The sequence below is a fragment of the Dermochelys coriacea genome, chromosome 8 (genome assembly GCF_009764565.3).
Source record: "Dermochelys coriacea isolate rDerCor1 chromosome 8, rDerCor1.pri.v4, whole genome shotgun sequence".
NCBI lineage: Eukaryota > Metazoa > Chordata > Testudines > Dermochelyidae > Dermochelys > Dermochelys coriacea.
In genome coordinates, this window is record NC_050075.1 from 24,350,480 (window position 1) to 24,378,287 (window position 27,808).

The following is a 27,808-nucleotide window of genomic DNA, read 5'->3' on the forward strand; positions in this document are numbered from 1 at the left end:
TATTCACTTTTCAGGTGGATATATGGCCAGATGGTTGACTGTGTGTTCCAGAGTTCCCAACTACTCATTCCTATGAATAGACATTGGAACCATGAGGGCTCTATAGCATCTGCAGGAATGATGCCACACAAGCAGCTGACCAATCTCCTTCTGTGCTGGAGGGGGAAGATACGCATCAGATGTTTAGAGGTTCTCCTTAGACGTGTGGACCCAGTTTTCCCAGAACCATTGATTTCAGTAGGAGTAATGCTGGAATAAAGGCAAAATGAAAACTGAGGCCCTCAAGATGAGGGTAATTAACCACTGGAACAATTTACACCAACGGTCTTGGTGGATTCGCCATCACAGGCAATTTTTAAATCAAGCTTGGATGTTTTTCTAAAAGCTATAGTCTCTGAATTATTTTGGGGAAGCTCTAGGGCCTGTTTTATACAAGTGGTAAGACTAGGTGATCACAATGATCTGTTCTGATCTTCTTTACATCTATGAGATTTCACTCTAAATATCTATGGTGTGAGTATGCCTTCTCAACATTACACAACTACAGGTACATTCTGTTAGGTTTTCTTTATTTTTTTTTTTAGTTCAAGAATTACACACTAGCCAACATTATTATTATATATTTACATGCTGAAACTGGCTGCAATAAGTTTAAATTCAAGAAAATATCTCTTATGTGCTACTCATTTACAATCATCATTTTACTACCTCATTTATCCCAGAGGTTAGCAGTCCTTTTGAGAAAGACATGAAGATCTGATGCAATGATATCCACTAGTATTTTGCGTTTTCTAGCCATTGGAAAATGTGCATTATGTGCATATAAGAAAGGCTACAAGGTCCTTAGTAAGGCTGATGATTACTACATTATGAAGTAAATAGTACTAAGTAAAAAAAGAGATAAATCAGAACTGTGCAAAGACAGTACTAACAGAACCATTTAAACACCCATGCAAATAAAAATGTGAAGGAAGTCAAATCATAGTCAGCTTGTTAGAATTACTTATGTTTCAAATGTCCACATGATCTTTAACTCAATCCATACAATGGACCATAAACAATAAAGCCTGGCGAATATTTGTCACATGGCAGTAACAGTGCAAACATACAAAATGTTTATCAAATTGGAATAGATGACCTCATGACTGAGAGAAACATAAAAAAAATAGTATGACAGTATAGCTAAGATTTCCAACAGTTCATATTCACTGTCAAAGCATTTACTAAAAATAAATAAATAATTTGATACATATAAATGTCTGTCTTGCATATTCTTGCAGAGATGATCTATTTCAATTAGAATTAATTAATGGATATTTAAAATGTTATTTTTACAAAGTAGAATAGGGCAGTGGTTTTGATTAACATTCCATTTGCTCCTTAAAATTTTTGACAAAGTTCCTAGTGCATTTTGTTAAACTTTACCTTTGGTGTTAAGCAGTGACTTATTAGTTTTCCCTTTTTAAACAATTTCTGAAGTGAAGATTCTTTGGCTTTGGGGGACTATGCTATCTAATGACGGTCAAACATGTTTTTATTTTAAAGTCTACTAATATATATCATAAGAGAGACAGATTTCAGGAACAGACGCAGTAGACAGGCTTTCTGTAGTGAAATCATTACGGACTGGATTCTCCTTTACACTAATATCCCTTTACATAACAGGCCAGAATGGGGCAAAAGGGTCTCACTGTAAATGAGAATCAGGTCCTACCATCTTAATGTTGTTCTAAGTACTGAGCGCTGAACTACAATCTTCTGTTGCTTTAATTTTTTAACCATACAAAAATAACCTGTTATGCAAGCAGTAACATTGTTGCAATGACAATTTTACACTACAGTACTTTCTTTGAATTTTTGTATTAAAACTCTTATCTCAAATCCAAATCTGTTTATGCAAAAGGGTGTTTAAATTACTCTGCTAGAGCACTGCAATTATTGTACTTAGTAAAAAAAAAAGTCACTAAACAATTACTGTATCTATTGACTGCTCATTTACAGCTTATTTAGTTATTTACATAATTTTAGGACACATTAACCTAAACCATAAATAGAATCAGCTTTTTGCCTTACCATAAAGTATAAATTAGAAGTTAAAAATGTTTAAGAAATCTGATAATATTTACACAAGTTCAGCTTAAATCATGGTTGCTCACGTTATATGTTCTATGTACACATAGCAAAATGTTATGATCACTACTATTATAATATTGTACCCTGGACATCCCCCGCCCCAAGTTATTTTTCTATAAATATTGAATATTTTTGCTTTTTTTCTTGGTATCAATAGGACTTTTTTGTTATTGAAAAGTTACTAGTGGACAGTGTTGTTACTAAAAAAAAAAAGGAGAAGAAATAGGCAAGCAATGTGAGGAGTAGTCTAATTTCAGACGCAAGGAGGTACAGTACTATCATAAATGTCAAACTGTGCAATGCTTCATAAGAATTATATGCATTGATCTGCTGATATAGAAATGTCCAGTTACCCTGTATAGTAAGATTTTTTTAATACATTAATTTGCTTTCTCAAAAAATTATTCATTCTCTGGGTGATGATAGAAACAAAACTGTTATTAGCTTATTCCTTTAACACACCAACATATGAATATGTGTATTTATATAATGTGTATATAAACACATATGCATATATAGATATATATATATAAATATATTTGTCTATATACACATACACTTGGATAATGTTTAACATTTGTTTACTTCTCTTATGTTAAGTAGTGTGTTAATTATGGAATTGGAACATGGTTTAATATTTATAGTAAAAGTTATTTGACCTTTAATTTTAATGCACACTTTGCCTAAAATGAACAGGGTTTGTTCCCTCCGTATAAGACCACCCTCCTCACTTTCTCTATGCATTGTGCTTTTGTACCTGACAGATTTTAAGTCCTTTGTATTAGAGTCTAAAAACTCTCTGAAGTATTCTGTAACATATTATTTAAGACTCTGGTTCTCCCTCCCAACCCCGGGAATGATAAAGGAAATATTCAGAATGACATTGCTTGAGTCTTTCTTCTCAGTCATTAAACCGCAATAGGATAGAAACGTAACATTCCTTATGCAAACACAGAAATATGTTGCATGAGTTTTCAGTTCTGAAAATGCATATCATACTTACTAGCAGTCATATACAGTTTATATTTACATATTGATCTCAAAGATATCATTAATTAAAACTGTGCCATATTATAGTCATAATTTTCCCATGAATTTCACAAAGATGAAAAACACCTTAATTGCTGGCTGTTCTGTATAATGAAACAACAACATGTGTATTTCTAATTATATTACAAACATTATCTTAATTGTAACTTTAATATTTTAGTTAGTGGATCTAACAACAGTGAACAGGAGTGGAAGGGTTTGGAGTATTCTTTTTAGGTAAATTCTAAGGTAAAAGCTAGTCTGGTTGATCTAATTTACTCAGAGGGTAGTACACATGATAAAAAGCACAGCTGTTGTATGCTGGCGTAATTTATCACTTTTGTCACAAAGGTCCCAAAAAGAGGAGGTAATGACTCACACTCCCTTGGTTCTGGTTCTTCCATGCCAGGGTCTTGTCAGTTCTCCTCCCCTACACTACCCCCACCACCCACCCTATTCACATCACAGTGTTTAGCTTTAGTACAAAATTATACCAATACCTATTTGGAAGGGTTTTCCAAAAGTTTTTGTACATGACATTAGTAGCCTAAAGGAATTTAAAGTGCTCCTTCCTCCTATTGATACATCCTTCCCAGTGACACCTGAGCAGAAACCAGACATTTTCTCTTACCCAACAAATAGCAACGTTAGAGAGTATTATGGCTTGTACTATATCTTCAGATTATGCAATAGTAGGATCTGATCTCCATGGTTTTGACTACAGCCGACTTGCTAAACCAGTGCAGAGAGTAAACATACTCTCTATTAGGTTTTATATTTGAGGCACATCTACCATGTGTGTGCACTGTGCTCCCTGTATTTAAACTATGCTTCTGTGAAACAAGTGTTAAAGGCTCTTAGTGCATTGAATGAAAACTGTGAGTATAAGACAGCACTGGGTTATCACAAAGGGTGCCATATATAAAAAATAGACTTCTAAGACTGTTACCAATTTGTGGTGCGGATCCTTTCCCAAGAAGTTAGGACGAGTTTGCATGCATGATTCATAGAAGTTCAAACTTCAAATGCATCTACAAAAGCATATTGTTCTGGTTTGGGAAATGCACTGAGAACTCATGTGTGAAAGCCATGGAAAGGCTAATCACATGGTCAAAAGCTTGAATCTACATGCAGTTCAGGATTTGACCATAGAAGTAGTACTGAGTACCCACCATTCCCCTAAAAAAAGAGAGAGTTGTGGGTACTCAGTGCATCTAATTTTCAGGTTATTTCCCAATAACATTCAAAGCTATTTTTTCTCTCTTTCTGAAGCAGAAACCCATGGTAATGTGGAAGAGAAGTAAAAAATAAGGGTGTAAACTTGGCCTATTAATCCTCAAAGCAGTTTTCCTCAAATCATTTGTCTCTCCTAAGCCCCCTCCACAGAAATGTCCATGAGCTACTAAAGGAGAGAAAAAAAGGAGAGAAAAAAATCTGCTTTTTATGAAAAACGTTAAGGAATCATTCTTAAAAGGACTGGCAATTGAATCCTTAAATATGGAAAACATAGCTGTAAATTTTCCTCTGCTATATCAGAAATACTACTATTCAAAGCATGCTAGAATTTGTGGTTCTTCAAGAAATCTGTATATAGCTGAGCGGTAGCATAGTTACAACAAGATGCGTCTACTGCTATCATAACCATTTTTCGTCGAACAGCAGAGTGAATAGTTCTGTAGAAGTCATTAGAAGTTGGTGATTTTTCTTACCACAGTTGTCAATTTTTATTTTTCATTAAATGAGCACATTTTCTACCTTGCCTGACCCTTTAGGAATAGTTCTCCTATAAAAAAATAAAATTACATGGAAGGAAAAACAAGAGGATACTATTTTTTTAAAATAAAAATCTCCCACATTTTCTAAGGCAAAATTGAATTTTGCCAGTTTTTAAAGGAAGCCATTAGACCTTCTAAAGCAGGAAACACTGAAAAGCTTAGTTAAGCTGTTAAAGGCATGCCTACCAAATCGTTCCCTTTATAATATCTAATTAAATTTAAAAAACAAACAAACAATGCATGGCACTTTCTAGTCCAGCTGGAGAAAATATCCTATCTATAAATTTTCTATTGAAATTACAAAACTGGAAACTTTCTGAAATCTGAATTCTTCAAACAGCTAAGATATTAATTCTTGTAACTGTCTGCTCTCTCAATAACTCTTTTTAAATTGGATGTTAGATGCTGAATATAAAAGCATTCTCAGGTGTAAAGCACGGAAGCCTACAAACCTGAAAAAAAAACATTCAATTCCATATGAATCTTTTGGACTAATATAGGGACTATGACTGACAACATTCATTTGTACAATATGATTCTAGCCTTCCTTTTCTTTGGGGCTGCATTCTTGAATGGTTGCCACTTGTCTCCCCTTTTCTATCCTAAAAGAGCAGGGCACCAATGGTTTCCATTAGCCATCTGTAAAGTTACTATTTGGCCAACCAACATTTGGCAGTTTGGACAAATGACTCCATCTCCCAGGAACTGAGCATATCAACATGTCCATCATTTAGGTCATGATAGGTTGGTCCATCTCTAAATCTGATTTCCACATTCCCCCACATATCAAAAGTACAATGAATTGTGACTATGACCTAATGCCAACTCTTTAAAATCCAAAACAAAACTAGTGTTACTTGCTTAAGTTTCTGTGCAAACTCCTAACCCACTCATAATATCAGTCAAAGATTTAGTCTTTCAATAAAAATTAGCAACTACCTGACTACTGCTCAGAAATCTTTGACCATCATCATCATCATGAAGGTGAGATGATAGGCACTACTTGTTTTCAAGTTTACGCATTTAGAAGATAAGTGTATATGTTTCATAAGCATGATAGCATCTTAGTACACTCTTTAATCAAATATAGATGCATATGTACTCGATGTGCAATTTCACAAAGAAATGACACATTCCGCTGTTAAAACTCAAACCTGTCTCCCAAATTTCCTTTTTTTATAGTTTAAGTTTTTAAACTCATATATATGAGTGTTGAAAAAAAAATGACTGACTGGAATTTTGCTTTCACTCTTCACATACACCCACATTTTTAAAAGGGGGAACATGTTTCTACTGTAACTAAGAATGTGTTTATGACTTAGCAGAAGCAACTGAAAAGTTATAAAACAGACCGTAGAGTGGGCCAGCAACTAAGGTGTTTTAAAGTAACTTTTGTCCTGAATAGAATTTTTCTAAGTCCCACTTTTGGCTGTACAACCAATTTGGAGAGAAATCCAGTTCTTGCTTTCTGTGTGGCTTTGTTTTTTAGTTCACATAGTAAAGCCAATAGACAATATTGAAGAAGGAAAAAACAACAGGGAAGAATATGCGTGACCATCGATCTATGGCATTTACATCAGTCAAGTCAGGGATGTTAATTTTCAGTTGAGAGGCACGTCTCCGTAGCCTACTTTTCTTTTGTGCCACATGTCGCTCCAGGGCATTGCGACCAAAGCTGTGTCTGGGCAAACCAGCTTTCCGGTACTGGATGCTTGAAGTATCATAGGCCAGCATAGTGCTTCTAGGGTCCCCAAGCCCCATAACAGCCTCGGAGGCAGCCATCTCATTTTTAATTTCAAGTGTGCTCAACAAAATGTTTTCATGTGGATCCATCTGCAAGATATAAGAAGGCAGCTTTAGCATGGGGGAACGAAAAGCCCAATCAGTTGTAAACTGAGACCACATTGACAAAGGTTGGACCTACAATACTAATCCACTGGATGCCTATCTATCGAAAAAACTTCTACTCCTGTCCTTTAAATACAACCATTACAGTTTTTACAGTCATTCCTTTGTAAATGGAAAGAGTAATAAGGCCTGTCCTGTATGTCTGAACAGATAATATTTGCTGGATCCAAGATTTTAAGAGCAGAGGCAATACACAGATATGACCCAACATCAGTGGCCACATTCTAATCTCACATGTCTAGCACAAACCTCCATGCATCTTGAAAAAGTATGGTACTGCCCTTGTGCACACATATCTGGGTTTAATATAGTGCTAGGAGTTTTTTGGTTTTGGTTTTTCTTTTAACATGAAATGCAGCCTCTGCTTTGACAAACCTACAAATGTGCACAACAGAGGTGAATTCAGTGGTGCTATACATGAATGCTGGAGCATGCCTATGAGGATAAAGCAAACATGATTTGCTCTCCCAAGATACTCAGCAGTTTTATAAGAAGATCACATAAGAAATCTTGAAATTCTAACACAACCACTGGCGACTGGGAGAGAAAATACGGACATGCTCTATATTATACCTATAGCAAGTCTCCACTCTCCAATGCTCATGATCTTCATAAGCACAGTGCATGTTGGGTCATCTCATCAGACCAGAGCACTGGCAATAGCACAGGGCTGAATTTTAGAGGCAAGAAAAAAATGCATTTATTTCGGAGTGTAATCACATTAAATTTAATTGCACATTTGTTTCAATATGTGGTTACTAACTTTTTTTTTTAGAAAATCAATAACTCAAACAAGGCAATTCAATGAAAAAAGTATTCAGTGAAAAAAGCATTAATGCAATGTTATGATTAAAAGCCTGAATACACAAAAGTCAGGGCATTCAAAGATATGGGACTAAATTCTACTCTAGTGTAAATCTGGAATGCAACAGTGGCCCTTAAAATTTTTCCATTTAATATATATATATATATATATATATATATATATATATATATATAAAAGCTTACCTAAATCCTTGCACTTTTCCCTGCAATTCCCCATGTAGTTATCACAAGAAATATTTTGAATTATGGAAATACTGAGATTAACTAATGGAAAATACTAGATAATTAATTAGGAAAAATGACAAGTTACAAGCCCTTTTGAAAATTTCATTTTCCATATTGTCTAATCCAGATATGAGTGGTGAAAATCTGACCCTACTGAAGTCAATGGGAGATTTGTCATTCACCCCAATAGGGCCAGGATTTCACCCAAGAGGTTTAACAAAGGTCAGGCCTTGGGTTACTTAGGCTTAAAAAGGAAGATAGACAGCTGTACATTGATAAGAATCTACCAAAGGAATGACTTTGGTTTAAACAAATTTGGCCACAGCTGAAGTTCTTTGAGACTGAACTGAATCTGAACAGTTTATCTACCCTTTGGCTTGTACTGATATCAGCCCACAAGGTGTTCTTTAAAGAACATTATAAAATATACTTTGTATGAAAATACAAATACAAGTTTTATTATAGTCAAATAGATTTGGAACTAGACATACTACAGTAAACAGCTAAGAACTTTTCTCCACTTAACTATTTATTTCTTTTGCACTGTGTCTTGTATGGCTGCTGTTGATATGTCATTAAGATCACTGAAATGTTAGCCTACACCTAGCAAATATGGCAGCACAGCAAGCTGCTGCATTTAGTATCACTAAACAGAAAGGAAGTAGTTGCAAGAATATATTTTGTTTTAGAATCTTTATTTATTTAAAATTCCAAACTAGTCTCTGGGGATAGGTGTCTTCTTCTGCACATATCATGTTTGTCTAACATGACAGCTGGAAAAGAGGTTTTGCAAAACCTCAACAACTTTTCTGAAGAAAAATAGAAGTAACCCCGAACACAGTAAATTAGTGTTGGGCGAACCTTCAAATGGTTGAATGCTCAGATAAGCACACAAAAGTTCACATGAGTATCCAGAACTAATCCGACCTTCCCACACCTGGAACATTTTTTGAACATCTCACAAGAATAGTATTTTTCACAGTAATCCAGGAAGCACAGAGGGATGTGAAAATGAAAAACAATAAAAAAAATTAACCTAACTTTTGATCCTCAAAAAAGGTTCACTGTGAGATTAGAGTGAGGAATGTCATTTGAATTTACCAGGTTCGCCCAGCCCTAAATAAAATGTACAGGTACATTTGTTACTAAATAGATGTTTGAGATAGAATGATAATGAATCATGTTTACTGTACACAGCAGGATCCCAAAGCGCTTTACAAACTTTAGAAAGAAGAATCACTTCACAAGCCAGTGAAATGCAATCACCTGTCAGGTGAAATGTGGTGACTGTCTATCAGTGCAGAACAACACACTTTATTTTAATACAGGAAATGAAGAATGCTGTAGCCAATTGAAACTATGGGGGGTGGGGGGGTGATGGTTGGAAGGTCAAATAAGCAGAACATAATTACACAAATTGAAATTTGGCCAGGAGGCTTGGGGTTGCGGTGCCTACTCCTACAAAAAGTGCCATGGGATCTTTAATGACCATAAATGGTCAGGACCTCAATTTTAAGTCTCTAAGGATAAAAACATTTAAAAAACAATGAAAGATACCTTTGTTGAATACATTTCTGGACAATGATATGTGCCAATTATTCTTCTGTCCTGTAAGTTAATAAAATCAAGACCAGTTTCCTTAGAGATAAGGTAGCTGTTATCTTTCAGTAAAAATTAATATACTATAGGGTATTAATAGGATATGCATTTTTAATTAAAGGTACAGGGCCCTCTAAGCCAACAACCAACATAAGTATATTCTGGCTTTAGAGGTGCTATTACTGGCTTGGCCCTGCCACTGTAGATAACAAATTAGTGATGTAAATGCATTTTTTCTGATTGGTCATTCTGACCCAGGAAGATATGATGATATGAAAAGAATCATAGAAATTATTTTTGGGGGAAGTGGGCATACAAGTGATTTCAAAGGTGGTAGCAGAAGAGTTAAAAAAATCTTTTGGTGCTGAATGATTGTTCAACCATACAACAGGACTCCTTATGGTGAACAACAGAGTTCAAACATAACAGAGAAATTCCCAGGGGAGGCGGGACGGAAGAAGGGAGGATGGGAAGATGATGAAAAAAGTAGCAATAAGAACTATGGAAATAAAAGGTGAATTCAGAAGTGGAAAAGTGGTGCCTAGAGCACAGCACACATGCAAGAGTTTTCATCACCAGTCTAATAAGGAGGATGGCAAAATAAATGGCATAAATGGTATTCATAGTAGGTCCAGGTTGAGCTGAGAAAAAATGACCCTAGAGGCCTATAAGAAGGTTACTGATCTTTTCTGATGGCCTCCCAAACAAAGAAATACACAGAGAAGAGTGTTTAAATGTTATCACTGTATGTTCTCCCTGCTACACAGACACTCCAAAATGATGGCTATCTAAAGGAATTGCTAAAAAAGAAAAGGAGTACTTGTGACACCTTAGAGACTAACAAATTTGAGCATAAGCTTTTGTGAGCTACAGCTCACTTCATCGGATGCATTCGGTGGAAAATACAGTGGGGAGATTTATATACACACACAGAGAACATGAAACAATGGGTTTTATCATACACACTGTAAGGAGAGTGATCACTTAAGATGAGCTATTACCAGCAGGAAGGAGGGGGGAAGGAGGAAAACCTTTTGTGGTGATAATCAAGGTGGGCCATTTCCAGCACTTAACAAGAACGTCTGAGGAACAGTGGGGGGGGGGGGGGGGAGAGAAATAACATGGGGAAAGAGTTTTACTTTATGTAATGACTCATCCACTCCCAGTCTCTATTGAAGCCTAAGTTAATTGTATCTAGTTTGCAAATTAATTCCAATTCAGCAGTCTCTCGTTGGAGTCTGTTTTTGAAGTTTTTTTTGTTGAAGGATAGCCACTCTCAGGTCTGTAATCGTGTGACCGGAGAGATCGAAGTGTTCACCGACTGGTTTTTCAATGTTATAATTCTTGATGTCTGATTTGTGTCCATTTATTCTTTTACGTAGAGACTGTCCAGTTTGACCAATGTACATGGCAGAGGGGCATTGCTGGCACATGATGGCATATATCACATTGGTAGATGCTCAGGTGAATGAGCCTCTGATAGTGTGGCTGATGTGATTAGGCCCTATGATAGTGTTCCCTGAATAGATATGTGGACAGAGTTGGCAACGGGCTTTGTTGCAAGGATAGGTTCCTGGGTTAGTGGTTCTGTTGTGTGGTTGCTGGTGAGTATTTGCTTCAGGTTGGGGGGCTGTCTGTAAGCAAGGACTGGCCTGTCTTCCAAGATCTGCGAGATTGATGGGTCGTCCTTCAGGATAGGCTGTAGATTCTTGATGATGCGTTGGAGAGGTTTTAGTTGGGGACTGAAGGTAATGGCTGGTGGCCTTCTGTTATTTTCTTTGTTGGGCCTGTCCTGTAGTAGGTGACTTCTGGGTACTCTTCTGGCTCTGTCAATCTGTTTCTTCACTTCAGCAGGTGGGTATTGTAGTTGTAAGAATGCATGATAGAGATCTTGTAGGTGTTTGTCTCTGTCTGAGGGGTAGAGCAAATGCGGTTATATCGTAGAGCTTGGCTGTAGACAATGGATCATGTGGTGTGATCTGGATGAAAGCTAGTGGCATGTAGGTAGGGATAGCTTTGGGGACAATGTATACCTTCAAATCAGCGGCACTCCGATGGGTACCCGCATGGCCCCACAGTATGCCAACATTTTTATGGCTGACTTAGAACAACGCTTCCTCAGCTCTCATCCCCTAATGCCCCTGCTCTACTTCCGCTACACTGATGACATCTTCATCATCTGGACCCATGGAAAAGAAGCCCTTGAGGAATTCCACCATGATTTCAACAATTTCCATCCCACCATCAACCTCAGCCTGGACCAGTCCACACAAGAGATCCCCTTCCTGGACACTACGGTGCTAATAAGTGATGGTCACATAAACACCACCCTATATCGGAAACGTACTGACCGCTATTCCTACCTACATGCCTCTAGCTTTCATCCAGATCACACCACACGATCCATTGTCTACAGCCAAGCTCTACGATATAACCGCATTTGCTCCTACCCCTCAGACAGAGACAAACACCTACAAGATCTCTATCATGCATTCTTACAACTACAATACCCACCTGCTGAAGTGAAGAAACAGATTGACAGAGCCAGAAGAGTACCCAGAAGTCAACAAAAAAACTTCAAAAAAAAACTTCTTGAACAAAAAAACTTCAAAAACAGACTCCGGCAAGAGACTGCTGAATTGGAATTAATTTGCAAACTGGATACAATTAACTTAGGCTTGAATAGAGACTGGGAGTGGATGAGTCATTACATAAAGTAAAATTATTTCCCCATGTTATTTCTCCTCCCCCACCCCCACTGTTCCTCAGATGTTCTTGTTAACTGCTGGAAATGGCCCATCTTGATTATCACCACAAAAGATTTTCCTCCCTCCCTCCCTCCTTCCTGCTGGTAATAGCTCATCTTAAGTGATCACTCTCCTTACAGTGTGTATGATAAAACCCATTGTTTCATGTTCTCTGTGTGTGTATATAAATCTCCCCTCTGTATTTTCCACTGAATGCATCCAATGAAGTGAGCTGTAGCTCACGAAAGCTTATGCTCAAATAAATTTGTTAGTCTCTAAGGTGCCACAAGTACTCCTTTTCTTTTTTGCAAATACAGACTAGCACGGTTGCTACTCTGAAACCTGTTATTATGCAAGGTAAAGGAATTCCTGTTACACTTATTTATTATCCAATGTACAATAACTTAAATGTACAATTTCTACATTCATTCTCATGGCTATATATATTTAGGAGGATTCACTTCCACAAACAATCACTCTTCTCTCTAGATGCTGGTAGGGAATCAGTAACTTGGTTTTGGAGTATTATCTCCTGCTGTATTCAACATTTATTCAGAAGCTATATCTATAATGGATAACTTAGCTATTCAAAACACATAATATCATTGACATCTTTACTTTCTGATATTCAAACAAAATTCTTATTTAATCTATATAGTATAGATACTTGCAGATACTGATTGCTAATTTTAAAGACAGGGTGGCACAGAAGAAATGTATAAGATAGATGTGATGGCTGGTATTTCAGTGAAATCTGGGTGAAACAAGAACATAGGTGAGAAATGCATAGAAATTATGTACAATTTCTTTAGGTAAGGTTATGCCCTGCCAAATTTGCCAAAGCCAAATTGGTGCACTCTGCCAGGAGAGGAAAAGCAAAATTACCTAATGTGTTCAGAAGTTTAAATTGTACTATTGGGCCTCATTATTTACATATACTTTGAGCAAACAATTTAGAATCAACTCACTAGACTGGAACGGAAGGAAATATGCCTTGGAAAGGCTCACATATGTGAAATGCCAAAGGACATAAGATAATCCCTCTAGAAAGAAAAATACTTGCATCTTATCTACAGGAATTGCACTGGCTATAAGGGATAAGGTGTGTAAGAAGGAATGGAGACACTATGGAGGAAGTCTCTGTATTAGTCTCTCTAATTTCACTCTAGAAAATATTCAAAAAAAATTAATGGTTTACAAATGGCTGCCAAAGTATATGTACTAGTTGTTCTGGAGTGGTAAACGTGCTTCTAAAACTAACTGTATATGCACTTCAAAATGCATGTCAATATTGCAAAATCTCCAAATATGGAACTGTGCCACTAAACATGCACATCTGCGTTTGTGCCCTCATAGAAGAAAGCAAGCTTTACTTTTAGAACTATAGCAATTGTTCAGAAAGAAACCTGACACGAGGCAAAGCTCTCCTGGGTTCAGATTTTGTAACAACTTGAAATGTGAGTGAAGTTCAAACTTTGCAGTTAACCTGAGGTGAGATGTGAGCAAACATGGGCTGAGTTATGATTTTGTTTGATTTTGTTTTGATTTTAGGCTAAGATGGAAATTCAACAAAACTCTGAAGAGTCAATAGTGATTTCCCTCAGGTTCTTGGGTTTATCTAAACCCTAAAACTCAAAGTAAATCAATGGGGTTTAACTCACACTGATAGGAAAACAGATAAGAAACTTCGAAAACAAACTGAAAAAAACAATGTGAACCAAGACTGCTGAGCTTTACGCATCTGTAATTACTTGCAACAAAATTCCCAGGGGCCCTAGTTCACCAATGGAGGTTAAAAAAAGAAAACTCAGCAAACTCCACAATTTCACATTTCCACACAACATCCACATTCCAGACCTGACTCTATGTTCCCTCAGGGTTTGAGCCAAAGCCCACTAAAGTCAATGGAAAGACTCATTAATTTCAAAGGGTTTTGAATCAGAAGCTGAATTTGCTCCATGGTTTACAATGTGGAGGACACTGTTGGGAAAGGCCAGAGATGTGATTCTTGGTCTCCTTATATCCAGTCTTGGTCCCTAGACTCTAGTTTACAGCAGCCATTTTGTGATACCAGTTATCTTTGCCTATTTCCAGGAGTAAATGGACACAGGCACCTGAACCATCCAGTGGAGAAAAGGATGAGGAGCAGTCTATATAGATACAATTTCTCCTTCCCTACTTTTAGCCAGGGAAAGTTTAGCCCTACCTTATCCCCTAGCAGAATGGGAGGGACTAGGCATATAAACAAAACCTTTAAATTGTGTGTTCAATCTCCATTTCCATATAGCAACTTTAGTTGACTGTAACCTGCAACTAAATCCCTGAATCAGGAAACCATCCCAATTCAGGACAGCACTGAAGCAGATGCTTAATTTTAAATGGGTCTTAAGCACATTCTTAAAGTTAAGCATAGACTTAAGTGCTTTCCTGAATCGGGGCTTAAAATATTACCCCTCACCCCCTAAATTACAGTAGTAATGTATGTAATAGTTGCTAGGTATTATGAATCCTCAGGTGAAGGAAGAAAGATTCATTAGGAGAAGGAAGGAATTTTACAAGGCAAAGCAGGTAAGACAAGACAGGAATGAACTGATATATAGGAAAACAATAGTGAATGTATTTCAGCTATCTCAAAGGAATAAGCTTACACACACACACACACACCCACCCCAAACAGACCTTTTTAAAAATCTCTGTAATGATATTTGGCAAGTTAAATACCTGTTATTACCAAAAACACATTATTTAAGCTACACTGAAATTTAGAAACCTAAAAAAAAAGAAAAAGTATGCATTTGAAAAATGTTATTAGAACTTCATTGATCATATTTAAGGGCAATCACCACCTCTTTAAGAAATCTGAGTGCAGAGAAAATGGGATGTCTGTAAAAATATGACATCACAAGCCACCATAATTGAAGTGGAAAAAAACATTTCATTCTAACCTGTACTGGTTGTAGCTTAAAGCAAACAAAAAAACTGTGAACCAAATTTTCTCAAATGTGCATACAGCAGACATTTTTTTTTCCTGATTGGAAACTAATCTGAAGGTTCTGAAGTTGAAAATTGGACCTGTCTGAACTATCAAATTTTTTTTTAAATGGGACATTTTTTTTTTGTGTGCTGGGGGAGGGAAGGAAACAAACCTTTATCTGAAGTAATGTATAGGGAAACTTTTTAGTACAGCTGACTGAAAATTTTAAAATTTCAAAATAATGAAAATTTTTAGCAAAACCATAAAAATGTTGAGAAATTTAGGAAGTAGTGAAGAAAAGGGATTTTAAGTCCTTTACTAGGCCATTCATTAGTCACTGGATGCCTTCCCTATGGAGTACCTGCACTGGACATCTGCCCCACTTACAAATTAAGCTGTGACTATCACCTTTTCTTCTTCCTGACACCCACTGTGGGGAAGGTGAAAAACCTCACTCCACCGAAGCCAATCTGGTGGTGAGGGAAAATTTCCTTCCCAGCCCCCCTAAAAAGGAGCGACTAGCACAATGCCCACAGTATGTCCTAACTCAACCCAATATTAGCCACCTCTCGGGGAGGGAGGGCGGCTGCCACCTTGCCTGCTGTGTGGAAAAAGGGCTTCCAACACCCAGGGCCTTCTGATCTCAGATTCCTGCCGAGTGAGTCAGCACCACAAATCTGACCACTGATCACCTTTTGCAGCAGTTTCTGACTTCCTCCCTCCCATAAAAGCACTGCTGCCTTCCTTCAGCAAGCCCAGACAATGTTCCCTGCCTCCGCTTCAGGTGTGGTGTGGTCATTCTCACTCTTTTTGGGAGATCATTATCACACATCTTATTCAAATCACATTTACATATGTAACTTTTGGGAGGATTATACAAAAATGCTTTCGTTGTGAGGGAAATCTTTGCAGTTAATTTTTAAGTGGCAAATTAATTGAATACAACATTACCCTAGAAAATAATTTAAGAGCAAAAAATGTATTTCCTTTAAAAAGAAATGAAGTGCAATGGAAAACGCATCCGATGAAGTGAGCTGTAGCTCACGAAAGCTTATGCTCTAATAAATTTGTTAGTCTCTAAGGTGCCACAAGTACTCCTTTTCTTTTTGCGAATACAGACTAACACGGCTGCTACTCTGAAACCTGTAATTGATAATGTAAGCCTGGGGAGGAGGGAGTGAGAAACTTTTCAGATGATGATTAGCTGTGTGGGTTATGACTTAACTAGGACAGAAACAAGCTGATGAACAGGAAGCATGTGCAAAAATGTGTCGTATTTTTCAGTTAAAGATAGTAGTTTTTTTCTTGCATATTGAAATGTTGTACATAAGGCAAAACTCTCAGAGACTTGCTCTCAGTAAGGTCTACAGGAGTGGGATCTTACTTTAATTAAGCTTATGAAGTACCTCAACACGAGGAGCAGGCCCCAAAAGCTACTATAGAAAGAGCGCTAAATGGCTTATCTCCAAACATTTATAACTGAAATTCTCTATTGCAGCTCTTTGAATGTTTCCTGAAAAGTCAACTATGCTGGAAATACTTGATTGTTATCACAACTGGTGGTAGCAATTTGAAAAGACAGACACAAAGATTTTACGCCATCATTTGGAAATAGTTGTGTTTTTGATACACAAGCTAGACAGTCAACATAATGCTAATAAGTTTTGGCATATCTAGCCCATTCTCAAAACAAACTGCTGTAAAATGTAGACAAACTGCTTTTCCTATATGAAGTCAAGTCAAATATACGAAGCCTTATGTGGCAAGCACTTAGGCACATGGGGATGTTTAAACACAAACTTGGAAGATAAGAAATTAGAGAGAAGATTGCATGGCATGTTCCATTCATCTTCATACGACATAGTTGCTTGGATGCAGGTTAAACTTCAGGATTTTGGAGTGTGTCAGAATTATGATTCTTTGATGCCCAACTCAAAGCTTAAGGGTGGAACAGGTATCACTGGCCTTAAGAAGCCATGGCAAAGACTATGAATAAGAAATGGGGTGAAATTTCTCTCGACTCCAGCAGGGCCAGAATTTCATTCATGATTATTATGGAGAATTATTTGCAAATTTCTAGCCAAAGGAAAATGTTTATATTTTTGAAAGTTATCTTCACAACAAAGGAGCTAGAAATGTCTTTGTAAACACAAATGAAAGAAAATGAATAAAGGAGTAATTTCAAGGTCAGAAAAACTGGCCATGGCTGTGGGCTTCACTCATCGTTTGGTATGATTAAAATTAGCAGTGCTCTGTTGTAAAATAATTAGAAAAGCTCCTCTATCATTTAATTTGTTAGGATTAGAACAATAATGTGTGGCTTACCTGTACCTTGATATTCTAGTTTTAGGGCATGTTTGGGGGAAATATGCACGACAAGAACAGAATGAGGGTTTCTGTTGCAGAAGAAATAGAGGCATTTTAGGCTTTTTTCCAAGTAAAATTCTGCATGGATGTCAAAAATATCCAAGTACATTATATATTTAGATTTATACATACACTCATTCTAAAGTAGGTAAAGAAAGGGAATACACTGTTTTGCCCCATTTTGCCATTTTCACTTGGAAATTTGAATTTTTTTATGTTCAGATTAGTAATAACACACACACACAATAATGTATATAGCCACTCTGTAAATTCCAGAAAATGCAAATTATCAACAAAAAATAGGGTGGGAAAAATTTTTTTGGTGGATATTTTCTTCTGTTTATTTACCAGCTCATGTGTAGGTGCATTTATATATCGTATATCTATAAATGACAGTGTATTGAAAACATTTGCATGCACACACACACAGAGCACGTGTAACATAGGATTCTATAGCAACATCTTCACTCCATGTATTTTAAGAACATATTGGGTTTAATCCCAGAAAAACAAACAAAACTTTTATGTCTTGGAAAAAAGTGTAAAATGACTAACAGTTTATTAGACAACTGTCACCCTCAATTATTATGTACAGGGGTATCAATATTTTCAACTTGCATCTGGAAAACACATGGGTTATTCAGGTCATCCCAAATGAGTGCTGATAAAATTGTTATGCCACACCACACTATATATTTGGCATATGTCATATGGTATAAAAACCTATTTTACAAGTGTTTTTTAAATTGTTTGGCTTTTGGAATTTTCTTTTGTAGCCCTCTGGCTGTAAAGCCATGTGCTTTAGTTACCATGAGTCCTAGTCTATAGGGCTCAGAGGGAGCCATGCTGCCATCTAAAAATGACCTAAAGTATTTTTTTTTTAGTTTAAAAGTTCTACACCTTTATTGTCTGATACCTCAGAACTTTATGTAGCAAGAAGCAAGGAAAATTCTCCCATTTCCAAAGGTAATGTTTCCTGTTTCTAGCCCTGCAGGAACCTGAGATAATGGAACAATGAGTGGTCAGAGGGTGAGTCTGAAACAATTTTACCTGGAAAAGTAGCTTTTCTGTAGTTTCCCCCAGGGGAGAATGAAGGCACTTGTGGCTGTGAAGTCTCTGGCAGTTAGGGAGCTGAAGTCCATTTTGGGGTCAGAGCCAGGGTGGGAGTAGAGGGCCTTTATGTGGAGGGAATCTGGACCCATCAGGTTTGAGAATAGGCTCCACCATATTTACTGGGAGAGAGGAACGTAAAGCACATTCCCTCTGCCTCTATTCTGACTGCATGTTGCAAGGTAATCTCCTTGAAGAAATCCTTATGGACATTCAGTGAAAAAAGTCACATCCAGTGACTTTTCAAGGCAGGCGGTGGGGACTGAGGAGAAACTGAGGATGATCTGGCCCTTTGTGTTTCAATATAACAGGTAACCTTAATGCTGCATTAATGTAGCTGTTTGTGCTGTTTCAGACTGATTTCAGAATAATATATTTAAAACTGTACTGATTCTCAGGAGGGCCTTAATGTGCACTCACACAATATTACATGTCGCCCTATTCTGCATGTGTATTATTATTATTTATTATTTGTATTATTGTAACATCTAGGTGTTCCAGTCAGGGCCAGATTCCAATTAGGCACAGTAAGCATGTCCCTATGGGCGGCCGGCATTCCAGAGGAGCCTAAAAGTTAAAAGTGGGTTAAAGTTTCATTTTTTACAGAAAACATGGAAGTCAGCTGTAGGCAAGGGGAAGTAAGAAATAAAGGAAATAAAGGAGAAATAATATAAAGAGTTTTAAAAAATCCAACTTTTCAACCTACTCTCATTGTAGCCTGGCGACTCTCATTCGGGAACCTGCTTCCATTTTTTTTTCCCTGTCCATTTAAAGAATTCTGTGTGAGCCAACAATTAAAAGTGAAGCAGTGCCCAAAAGAATGTCTGGCAACTTTAAGCTTCTGGGTGAATTTAACCTTTATAGCAAGGGGTTGTTTTTTTACCCCCTCCCATTTAATATAATACAACTTTGGAACAAGGACTGTCTTTTTGTTCTGCGTTTGTACAATGCCTAGTACAATGGGGTCTGCCGGATTTACAGTTTATGTGCCCATAGGCACAACATCTTCAGCACCTCCCTGTCCACTACTGAAAATCCAAGAATCATAGAATTGTAGGACTGGAAGGGACCTCGATAGAACATCTAAGTCTAGTTCCCTGCACTCATAGCAAGACTAAATATTATCTAGAACATCCCTGACAGGTGTTTGTCTAACCTGCTCATAAAAATCTCCAATGATGGACATTCCATAGCCGCCCCAGGCAATGTATTTCAGTGTTTAATTACCCTGACAGGTAGGAAGTTTTTTCTAATGTCCAACATAAACTGCCCAGGCTCCAGTTTAAGCCCATTGCTTCTTCTCTTATCCTTATTATTAAGGAGAACAATTTTCTCCCTCCTCCTTGTAACCTTTTGTGTACTTGAAAAAAAAAAAAAGAGTTACCTTTTCCATAACTGGAGTTCTTCGAGATGTGTTATTCATGTCCATTCAACTTAGGTGTATGTGCTCGCCACATGGACTGGTGGCGGAAGTTTTTCCCTCAGCAGTATCCGTAGAGGATTGGCTCTGGTGCCCCCTAGAGTGGTGTGGTATAAAGGGGTGCCGCCAGTTCTCCCTACCCACAGTTCCTTCTTGTTGGAAACTCCAACAGTGGGGAAGGAGGGTGGTTGTAGAATGGCCATGAGCAATAAGAGCAACACCTTTCCGTAACTGGTGTTCTTCAAGATTTAACTGTCTTTTCTTCTTCTTCTTCGAATAATTGCTCATGTCCATTCAACTTAAGTGACTCCCAAACAGTACCCCTCGGAGGTCCCTGAAGCGGTACTGTGGTCTCGGAGATTTTGCATGCTAGGACCGGTACTCCTGCCGGGGGGCGCGTGCCTCCAAAGGTCTGTGCCCAGTGACTGGCGAGCTGCATCTCAAGCCTCTCTGCCCATGCCTAAGGTCAGGGACCAAATGGGGCTGAGCTGCATCTGCCTATCGCAGTCAGATGTGTGGCAGATATGGGGAATTGTATTGCTGAGGTGGGGACTGAAGCAGTCAGAGTGCGGATTTACCCTGTGACCGCAGGAACCGGTGTGGGTGGCACCTGGATGGACATGATCTCCTCCGCCACCTACAGGGCCTCCAACGTGGACGGCACCCAGAGCTGATGGAGGACTCTGCCGCTATCCAAGGTGTGAGTTGGGCTATATCGCTCCAACAGAGCTTGGGCCCAAGATGCAGGCGTGGGTGAAGAGTTGCCCAGCACAGGACCTTGTTTACACCTAGTCTTATCCTTTCCCTTGCGGGACGTTGGAGACTGGCCTTGTCCTGCTTTCTTGGGCTTCTTCATCAGAGCCATGGATGGGGACTGGTGCCGGCCGGCGGACGGTCTTGGTGGGGCACTGCATACTGAAGTCATGGTACTCGGTGCCAAGTTGGAGCATTGCTCTGTTGCCGACTCCAAATGGAGAGCTCTTAAATGAATATTGCACTCCTTCTTAGTCCTTGGCTTGAAGGACTTGCAAATTTTGTACTTCTCACTAATATGTCTTTTGCCCAAGCAATGCAAACAACTGCTGTGTGGATCACTAACGAGCATGGGCCTCTTGCAGCAATCACAGGGCTTAAAGCCTGGGGATTGGGGCATGCCCCGTTCTGAGGCAAAGTCCCATTTGGGACCTACAAAGTCTCTAACTATAGCTAAAGGATTTATAAACACTAAGAAAACTATATACAATATAATACAGGAGATAACTAGCTTGTACGGACGAGCAGCTACAGCACTAGCTGAAGGAACTGAGGGTGGGGGGAACCGGGGTGCCCTATATACTGCAGCATGCGTACGCCACTCCAGGGAGCTGGAGGGATACAGCTGAGGGAAAAAACTTTCGGCACGGGTGCATGTGCCGAGCGCACACACCTAAGTTGAATGGACATGAGTCATCACTCGAAGAGCTATTATCGTGTCCCCTCTCAGCCTTCTCTTCTCCAGACTAAACAAACCCATTTTTAAAAAGCTTTCCTCATAGATCATGTTTTCTAGACTTTTAATAATTTTTGTTGCTCTTTGCTGGGCTGTCTCCAAATTGTCCACATCTTTCCTGAAACATGCTGCCCAGAACTGGACACAGGACTCCAGTTGACGCTTAATCAGTGCAGAGTAGAGTGGAAGAATTACTTCTTGTGTCTTGCTTACAACACTCCTGAAGGCAAGGTAGCAATCATTTCCACTATTTTGAAAATAAGGGAAATAACTCAGGACTGAGATCTGAGACAGCAATTTTGTTTCTCAAACAGTGTTGAGGAGTTAACTGCCTCTGTCTAGTAGAACTTACAAAAATATAGACAAGGTGTTAAACTGTTTTTGTATCTTTTACAAGAGCACAAGACACTCAAAATACAATTATTTGGTGGGGAAAAGTTGCAAAAGATGGACTCAAAAAGTCATTCTCTCTCTCTCTCTCTCTCATCAAAACTACATATAGGTATATCCCAGTTATCCTAACGCACATGACCTAAATTTTGGATTCCTTGAAATATATTTCTCTAAATTAAAATAATAATAAAAACCTTAAAAATACTCAAAACAAATTTACCAAAAAATCAGATTTTCTAAACGTTTCAGACATCACTGAGTCATGAGGATACTAAGTTCGCATGTGGTATTCTTGTTCATCTTTATGCTGATAATATTAATGGTCCTTGCTTCAGCCAATAACCTCAACATTCTTATGCACAGTACCCTGAAAGGTAAGGTTTACTATATTGATTTTAAAGAGGTGCAAGTGACTTGTTCAAGGTCACAAGGCTCAAGTTTTTAGTAGGACCAGGCAGAATCTAGCAGTGTGGTTTCCAGTCCTTTCCCTATTGTAACTAGGCAGAGGTCCCCCTATGTTTTATTTGCAATAAGCTTGATATGCCAAAAGTTCTTACACTTGACCATATTGGTGTTTTGTTTGGCATAGTTGTGTCTGCTGTGACAAAATCTGAAATACAAATATGACATGCATAAGAATTATACGGGCTAAGTTTCTTAATTTAGGGTCAGTGTTGGATGACAGGTTCTTAGATGATGTAAATAGCCTGATGTGCCTTAAACAAGTAGAGTGTCTGCTCACTGTTCTTAAATGAATTAAAGATGGCATTGTGAGGATCACAGCCCCAGACAGTAAACCCCATATGGCTGACTTGACCTTTACTCTGATGTCAGTTGGAATATCGCTATGGACTGTAGAGATAAATCACCTTCTGATCACTTCTATAAAAGGCCACAATCTGAGATTGGAACTTTCTCAAATTGCATTCATATCAAACTCCTAAATAATGCGAATGGGGTAGAGGGTTTACTTTTTTTTTTAAATTTGGTTTTCAAGTGTTCTTCTGTGATGTGTGAATGGCAAATTTAGAATGAAAGATGTGGAGTCAATAATGGGCTTTTCTGTTTATGGTGCTTTTATTATCACTGTCCATTTTTGTGACAGATCCCATAATCTGATTCAGCAAGGAGGGTAGCCTCAGGCTCAGCTCCCAATACAGTTTTAGTAGTAGTATAAACAAAACAAAAACAAAACACTCATCTTTCTACAGTAGTAAAAAATGTTTTAGTTGAAAATTTAACATTTAGAATGTTGTTAGTGCTCAATGCCTCCAAAAGCACAGGGCAAAGGGACATGTGTGATACAGCAGATATTAAATGCCCTTGCCATTCTCCATTCCTCCTCACTACAGTCTCCCTTCATCTAAAGTAAAACCTGATTCCACCTTATTTCTCTCATCTCTGTGCTTAATGACCTTGGAGTATAGTTATTCCACTTTAATACTTAGGGCAAGATCCTGACCCCCCAGTCTAGCCCATTCTATGCTGTTCTGGTGGTGTGACAGGACTGGAAATCTGGCATAAACAGACAGTCAGCGATTTATCCAGCAAAGCCTCAGATGGTAAACACTAGCATATCCAGTTCTACACCATGTAAACCATACTCTCCTCCTTGTGCTAGTTCAGATCCGAGAGCCTGTGTGCGCAAGTCAGCGTGCAGCCTTGCGATGCTACTCTCCAAGTCTCCCCACCTACCTACTTGGCAGGGAGTGTAGTGAGTGTGCATCTCCTGCTTTCCCCTCTTCTCTCACATCCAGACCCATGGTCCAGTGAGTCCTAACATGGCTGCACAGGGGTGTGCACGCTAGGGATGTGTGTCTTATTCCCCAGCCAAACTATGGTGGCTCTGATTTGCTCAGTTGGTGAAACAGTTTCTCAAAATCCCTTTGCCTCCCTAAGCTCCACAGTTGGCCTTAAAGGGGCAACATTTCTACTGTAACTAAAATCTAAAAAGATGTGGTTCCATCTGAATTTTGTATTATGGGTTTCAACATTTCCAGAATGAATTTCTCCTATCCCATTTTCTGGCAGAACGTCATCTTTCCTTTGATGATTCTACTAGATTGTCACTTGGCGTTGGGTAACAGTAATATACTGTAACTATCAGTCACTCTGACTTTAGTAACCTCATAGAACAGAAGCTACTGAATAAAGAATCATTCATTGTTCTAAAAAACCCCCACAGTACATTTAAAAAAGCTGTTGTGTCCAGACAAAATCTCTTTTCTAAACAGAGATGTTAGCAGTCAGCTCACATTTATATAATCTTCCTACTGAAAGAATCAATTTAAATGGTCATATAAAAAGCCTATATAATAGGCTTGGTGTTAGACTTCAAGGAGGGAAAATTACTGAATTAATGTTCACATTAAGATAAAACAGGCCCTTGAGTATAGTAAAGTATAATGTATTTGTGTGCCTTAGGTCATCACATGTTGGAGATACACAACCTGTTTCAGTTAAAACTTCTCTGTGCTTTAAGCTATTTTGGGAATATCTGGGCTTTACATATAAATAAATTGTATAAACTGTGAAACAGCACAGTTAGTAACACATCACATTGTACAAAAAGTGTTTTGAACATTGAAAAACTAAAATTATTATTTTGAGTTGAATTAGCAAAATGTTGATTTTAAACAAGCAGGGTTCTTCAATAAAATTTTACAATTTTTTCTTGAAATAATATGGCTTAATGTACAAAGGACCGCCAACATTATTACATGGGACTATGTTGGACCCTTCAGCATGTTAATAAACAAAAACACTGTGACTGCAAAGAAAAATTAAATATTTTAATTTAGAAAATGACTAAGTGCAGTATGAGCGAACTGTGTTTATGAAATAGAAAAGGTATAGCACCAAATACTGAGGTAAAGTGACTGCATAAACACATATGGGGCTGGCTTCAGGGACATACACACGGTACCTGCCAGCATCAAGTAGTACCCTGGTGAGGAAGGTATATTCACTCCTGGGGAAGTTAAGAAAAACACTGTTTTATTTCAATGCTCCATCCAACTGTCAGCATTAGCTTTCTGTTAAATAAGAGTCCCTTTGTGAAAGCTGTAGCAGAAATACTCTGTGCTAATATACCCCCCTGCTGCACTGTCCATACCCCTCTCCCTAACCTGTGGTGCCTCACAGTTTTGAGGTAGCATTTTCCCACCCTGCTGGTGAAAGGTACTTCCCAGGACTTTCCACCACCACAGTCTCCCCCAGGCAAAATTTCTACTGACAAGGCCTGTCATAACCATAAGGGTAACCTAAAATTCCTCCTTACCTGTAAGGGATTAAGAAATTCAAACAATGTGGTTGACACCTGACCAAAGGAACCAAGGGGGACAAAAGATATTTTCAAATCTGGGGTGGGGAGGGAAGAGGGTTTGTTTTAGGTTCTTTGTTTCTGTGGTCGTTCTCTCTTGGGACTGAGAGAGGCCAGACAGAAATCCATCTTCTCCAACCCATCCTAATCCAAGTCTCCAATATTGCAACCCGTGTAGATAAGCCAAGCAAGGCAGATTAGTTTATCTTCTTTTTTTGCTTGTGAATTTTCCCTGTGCTAAGAGGGAGATTTATTCCTGTTTTCTGTAACTTTAAGGTTTTGCCCAGAGGGGAATCCTCCATGTTTTGAATCTGAATACCCTGTAAAGTATTTTCCATCCCGATTTTACAGAGATGATTTTTACCTTTTTTTTTTTTTAAATAAAATCTTTCTTTTAAGAACCTGACTGATTTTTCCATTGTTCCAAGACCCAGGGGTTGGGTCTTTTATCATTTTGTAACTAATTGGTTAGGATATTATTCTCAAACCTCCCCAGGAAAGGGGGTGTAAGGGCTGGGGGGGATTGCTGGGGGAAGAGGAACTCCAAGTGGTCCTTTCCCCTGGTTCTTTGTTAAATCACTTGGTGGTGACAGCATACCTCAGTCTAAGGACAAACAGAGATTTGTGCCTTGGGGAAGTTTGTAACCTAAGCTGGTAGAAATAAGCTTAGGGGCTCTTTCACGTGGGTCCCCACATCTGTACCCTAGAGTTCAGAATGGGGAGGGAAGCCACACAAGGCCCTTGAACACTAGTTTATGGAAGAAAAGGGCATAGAACAGACCTGCAATTAGTCCAGCATGTTTACTATATGCTTCACTGTGCCATCTATAACATCCATTAAATCATCATGTTGCAATGAGGGAGTTTTGCTAGTTAATCATTATTATTGCCATTTCAAGGTTCAAAGTTTGTTATACCTCCAGAGAAGCCACTAAAAGAGTTAGCCTGAGTCAAGTGGGATGGAGTACTAATGAGAATATTTGTGGAGAAAATATTGACAATTCCGAAGGACATGATGGAAGCTCAGCATGGCAAACCGTAGGCTGCTTGGATAAATTCAGGGCTAAAAAGAAGCTATACTGGAAATAGAAAGTCAAGAGGTATCCAGTCAGGATTACATGTCCTGCATGGGAGAAGGAAGAGAAGCAGAGACAGTAGAAAATATTGCTTACTAATGGGGACAGAGCTAGAAGCTATATCAACGATAAGACAAATCCAGAATGAAAATTCTGCTAAGTCGTCAGGAAATCAATGAGAATGATGGAAGATGACAGAACTAATGCATTTAGTAACCCTATTTAACAACAACAAAGACAACATTACTAGGCTCAACAATGCAAGAATAAATCCACAACTTAAAAAAAGAGATAGAACTTAGCAAAAAGTTGCTTGAAGAACCAGCAAGTCTAATGGCAAGCAGACCTACACTCCAGAATTCTGGGGGATACCTGCGTACTGAGGTATTAATCATCAGCTAATATCTATATAAGCTGTGGAGACCTTGAGGTCCCAGAAGATGGAAGTGTGTCAACATGGTACCATTTTTATTTCAACCTTTAAAACTCCACATCCATCCTTTGCAAAGTAATGAAGCAAACAGGGAACAAAATTATAATAATCTAGAAGCAAAAGCATCCTGGGGCTAAACATGGATTAAGAACAAATCCTGCCAGACCAATTTCATAGTCTATTTTGATATGACTGCAAAATTAGTAGATGAAGGGATTGCAGGGGACATTATGTTGGGATTTCAGAGAAGCACTTGATACAGTATCACAAGGGAGGGGGGCCAACACAAGATGTCTTGGACAGAAATACAATTAAAATGGATCAAAAACTGGCTATCTAACCGTATACAGAGAGTAATCGTAATTGGTAGTCCATCTAGTTGGGGAGAGATTTCCAGTGGGGTCCAGGGATCGGAATTCGGTCCCATTTTGTTTAATATCTTTATAAAAGACCTGGAAGACAAAGTAGAGAATAGGGAATGGTGATCAAAACTAGAGGTGGCATAGAAAAATGCAAAAGCATTTTAGGAACTGTAAGGACAAACTAATAAAAATGAGATTTTTCACTAAAATAAAAGAAAGATAATACTTTTGTGACAAAATGATTCTAACTATAAAATAATTCTAAATGTCCATACAAAATGGAAAGAAAGGTTTATTGACCTCTAATGCTATTCTTAGCCAGATAGAGGAGTTCACGGTTAGAAAATAAAATCCAATATAATACTAGGTTGGGGTGTATAAGTCGTTATCTCTTCAAGGTGCAGAGAGGCAATACTCCTGCTTTATTCATCCTTACTACATCAGCACTTGCAATACTGTGTATCATTTTAGACACTTTAGTATGAAAAGGATAATAAATTGAAGGTACTACCAAGATGACAAAGGTAGGAGGAAACATCACACAGTATGAGGATAGACTGGAAACTTTAAATATATACGTATATAGCCTGGAACAGAGCGGTCAAGAAAGAATGTGTTAAC

The 27,808-nt window shown here is 38.2% G+C and overlaps 1 protein-coding gene across 3 annotated transcripts in view; it reads right to left on the minus strand.

The window, feature by feature from the left end:
- Positions 1–493: 493 nt before the first annotated feature.
- Positions 494–27,808, minus strand: part of GABRB2 (gamma-aminobutyric acid type A receptor subunit beta2) — a 238,709-nt gene continuing 211,394 nt past the window's right edge. The window contains exons 9-11 of one of the 3 annotated variants that reach the window (XM_038414349.2): positions 27,167–27,277; positions 9,453–9,503; positions 494–6,770 (exon numbers count right to left, since the gene is read on the minus strand). In XM_038414349.2, coding sequence (XP_038270277.1) covers positions 6,423–6,770; positions 9,453–9,503; positions 27,167–27,277 — 510 coding nt within the window. In that variant the 3' untranslated portion in view covers positions 494–6,422. The remainder of the gene's footprint in view (positions 6,771–9,452; positions 9,504–27,166; positions 27,278–27,808) is intronic. The other 2 variants (XM_038414352.2, XM_038414353.2) reach the window with 2 other exon arrangements.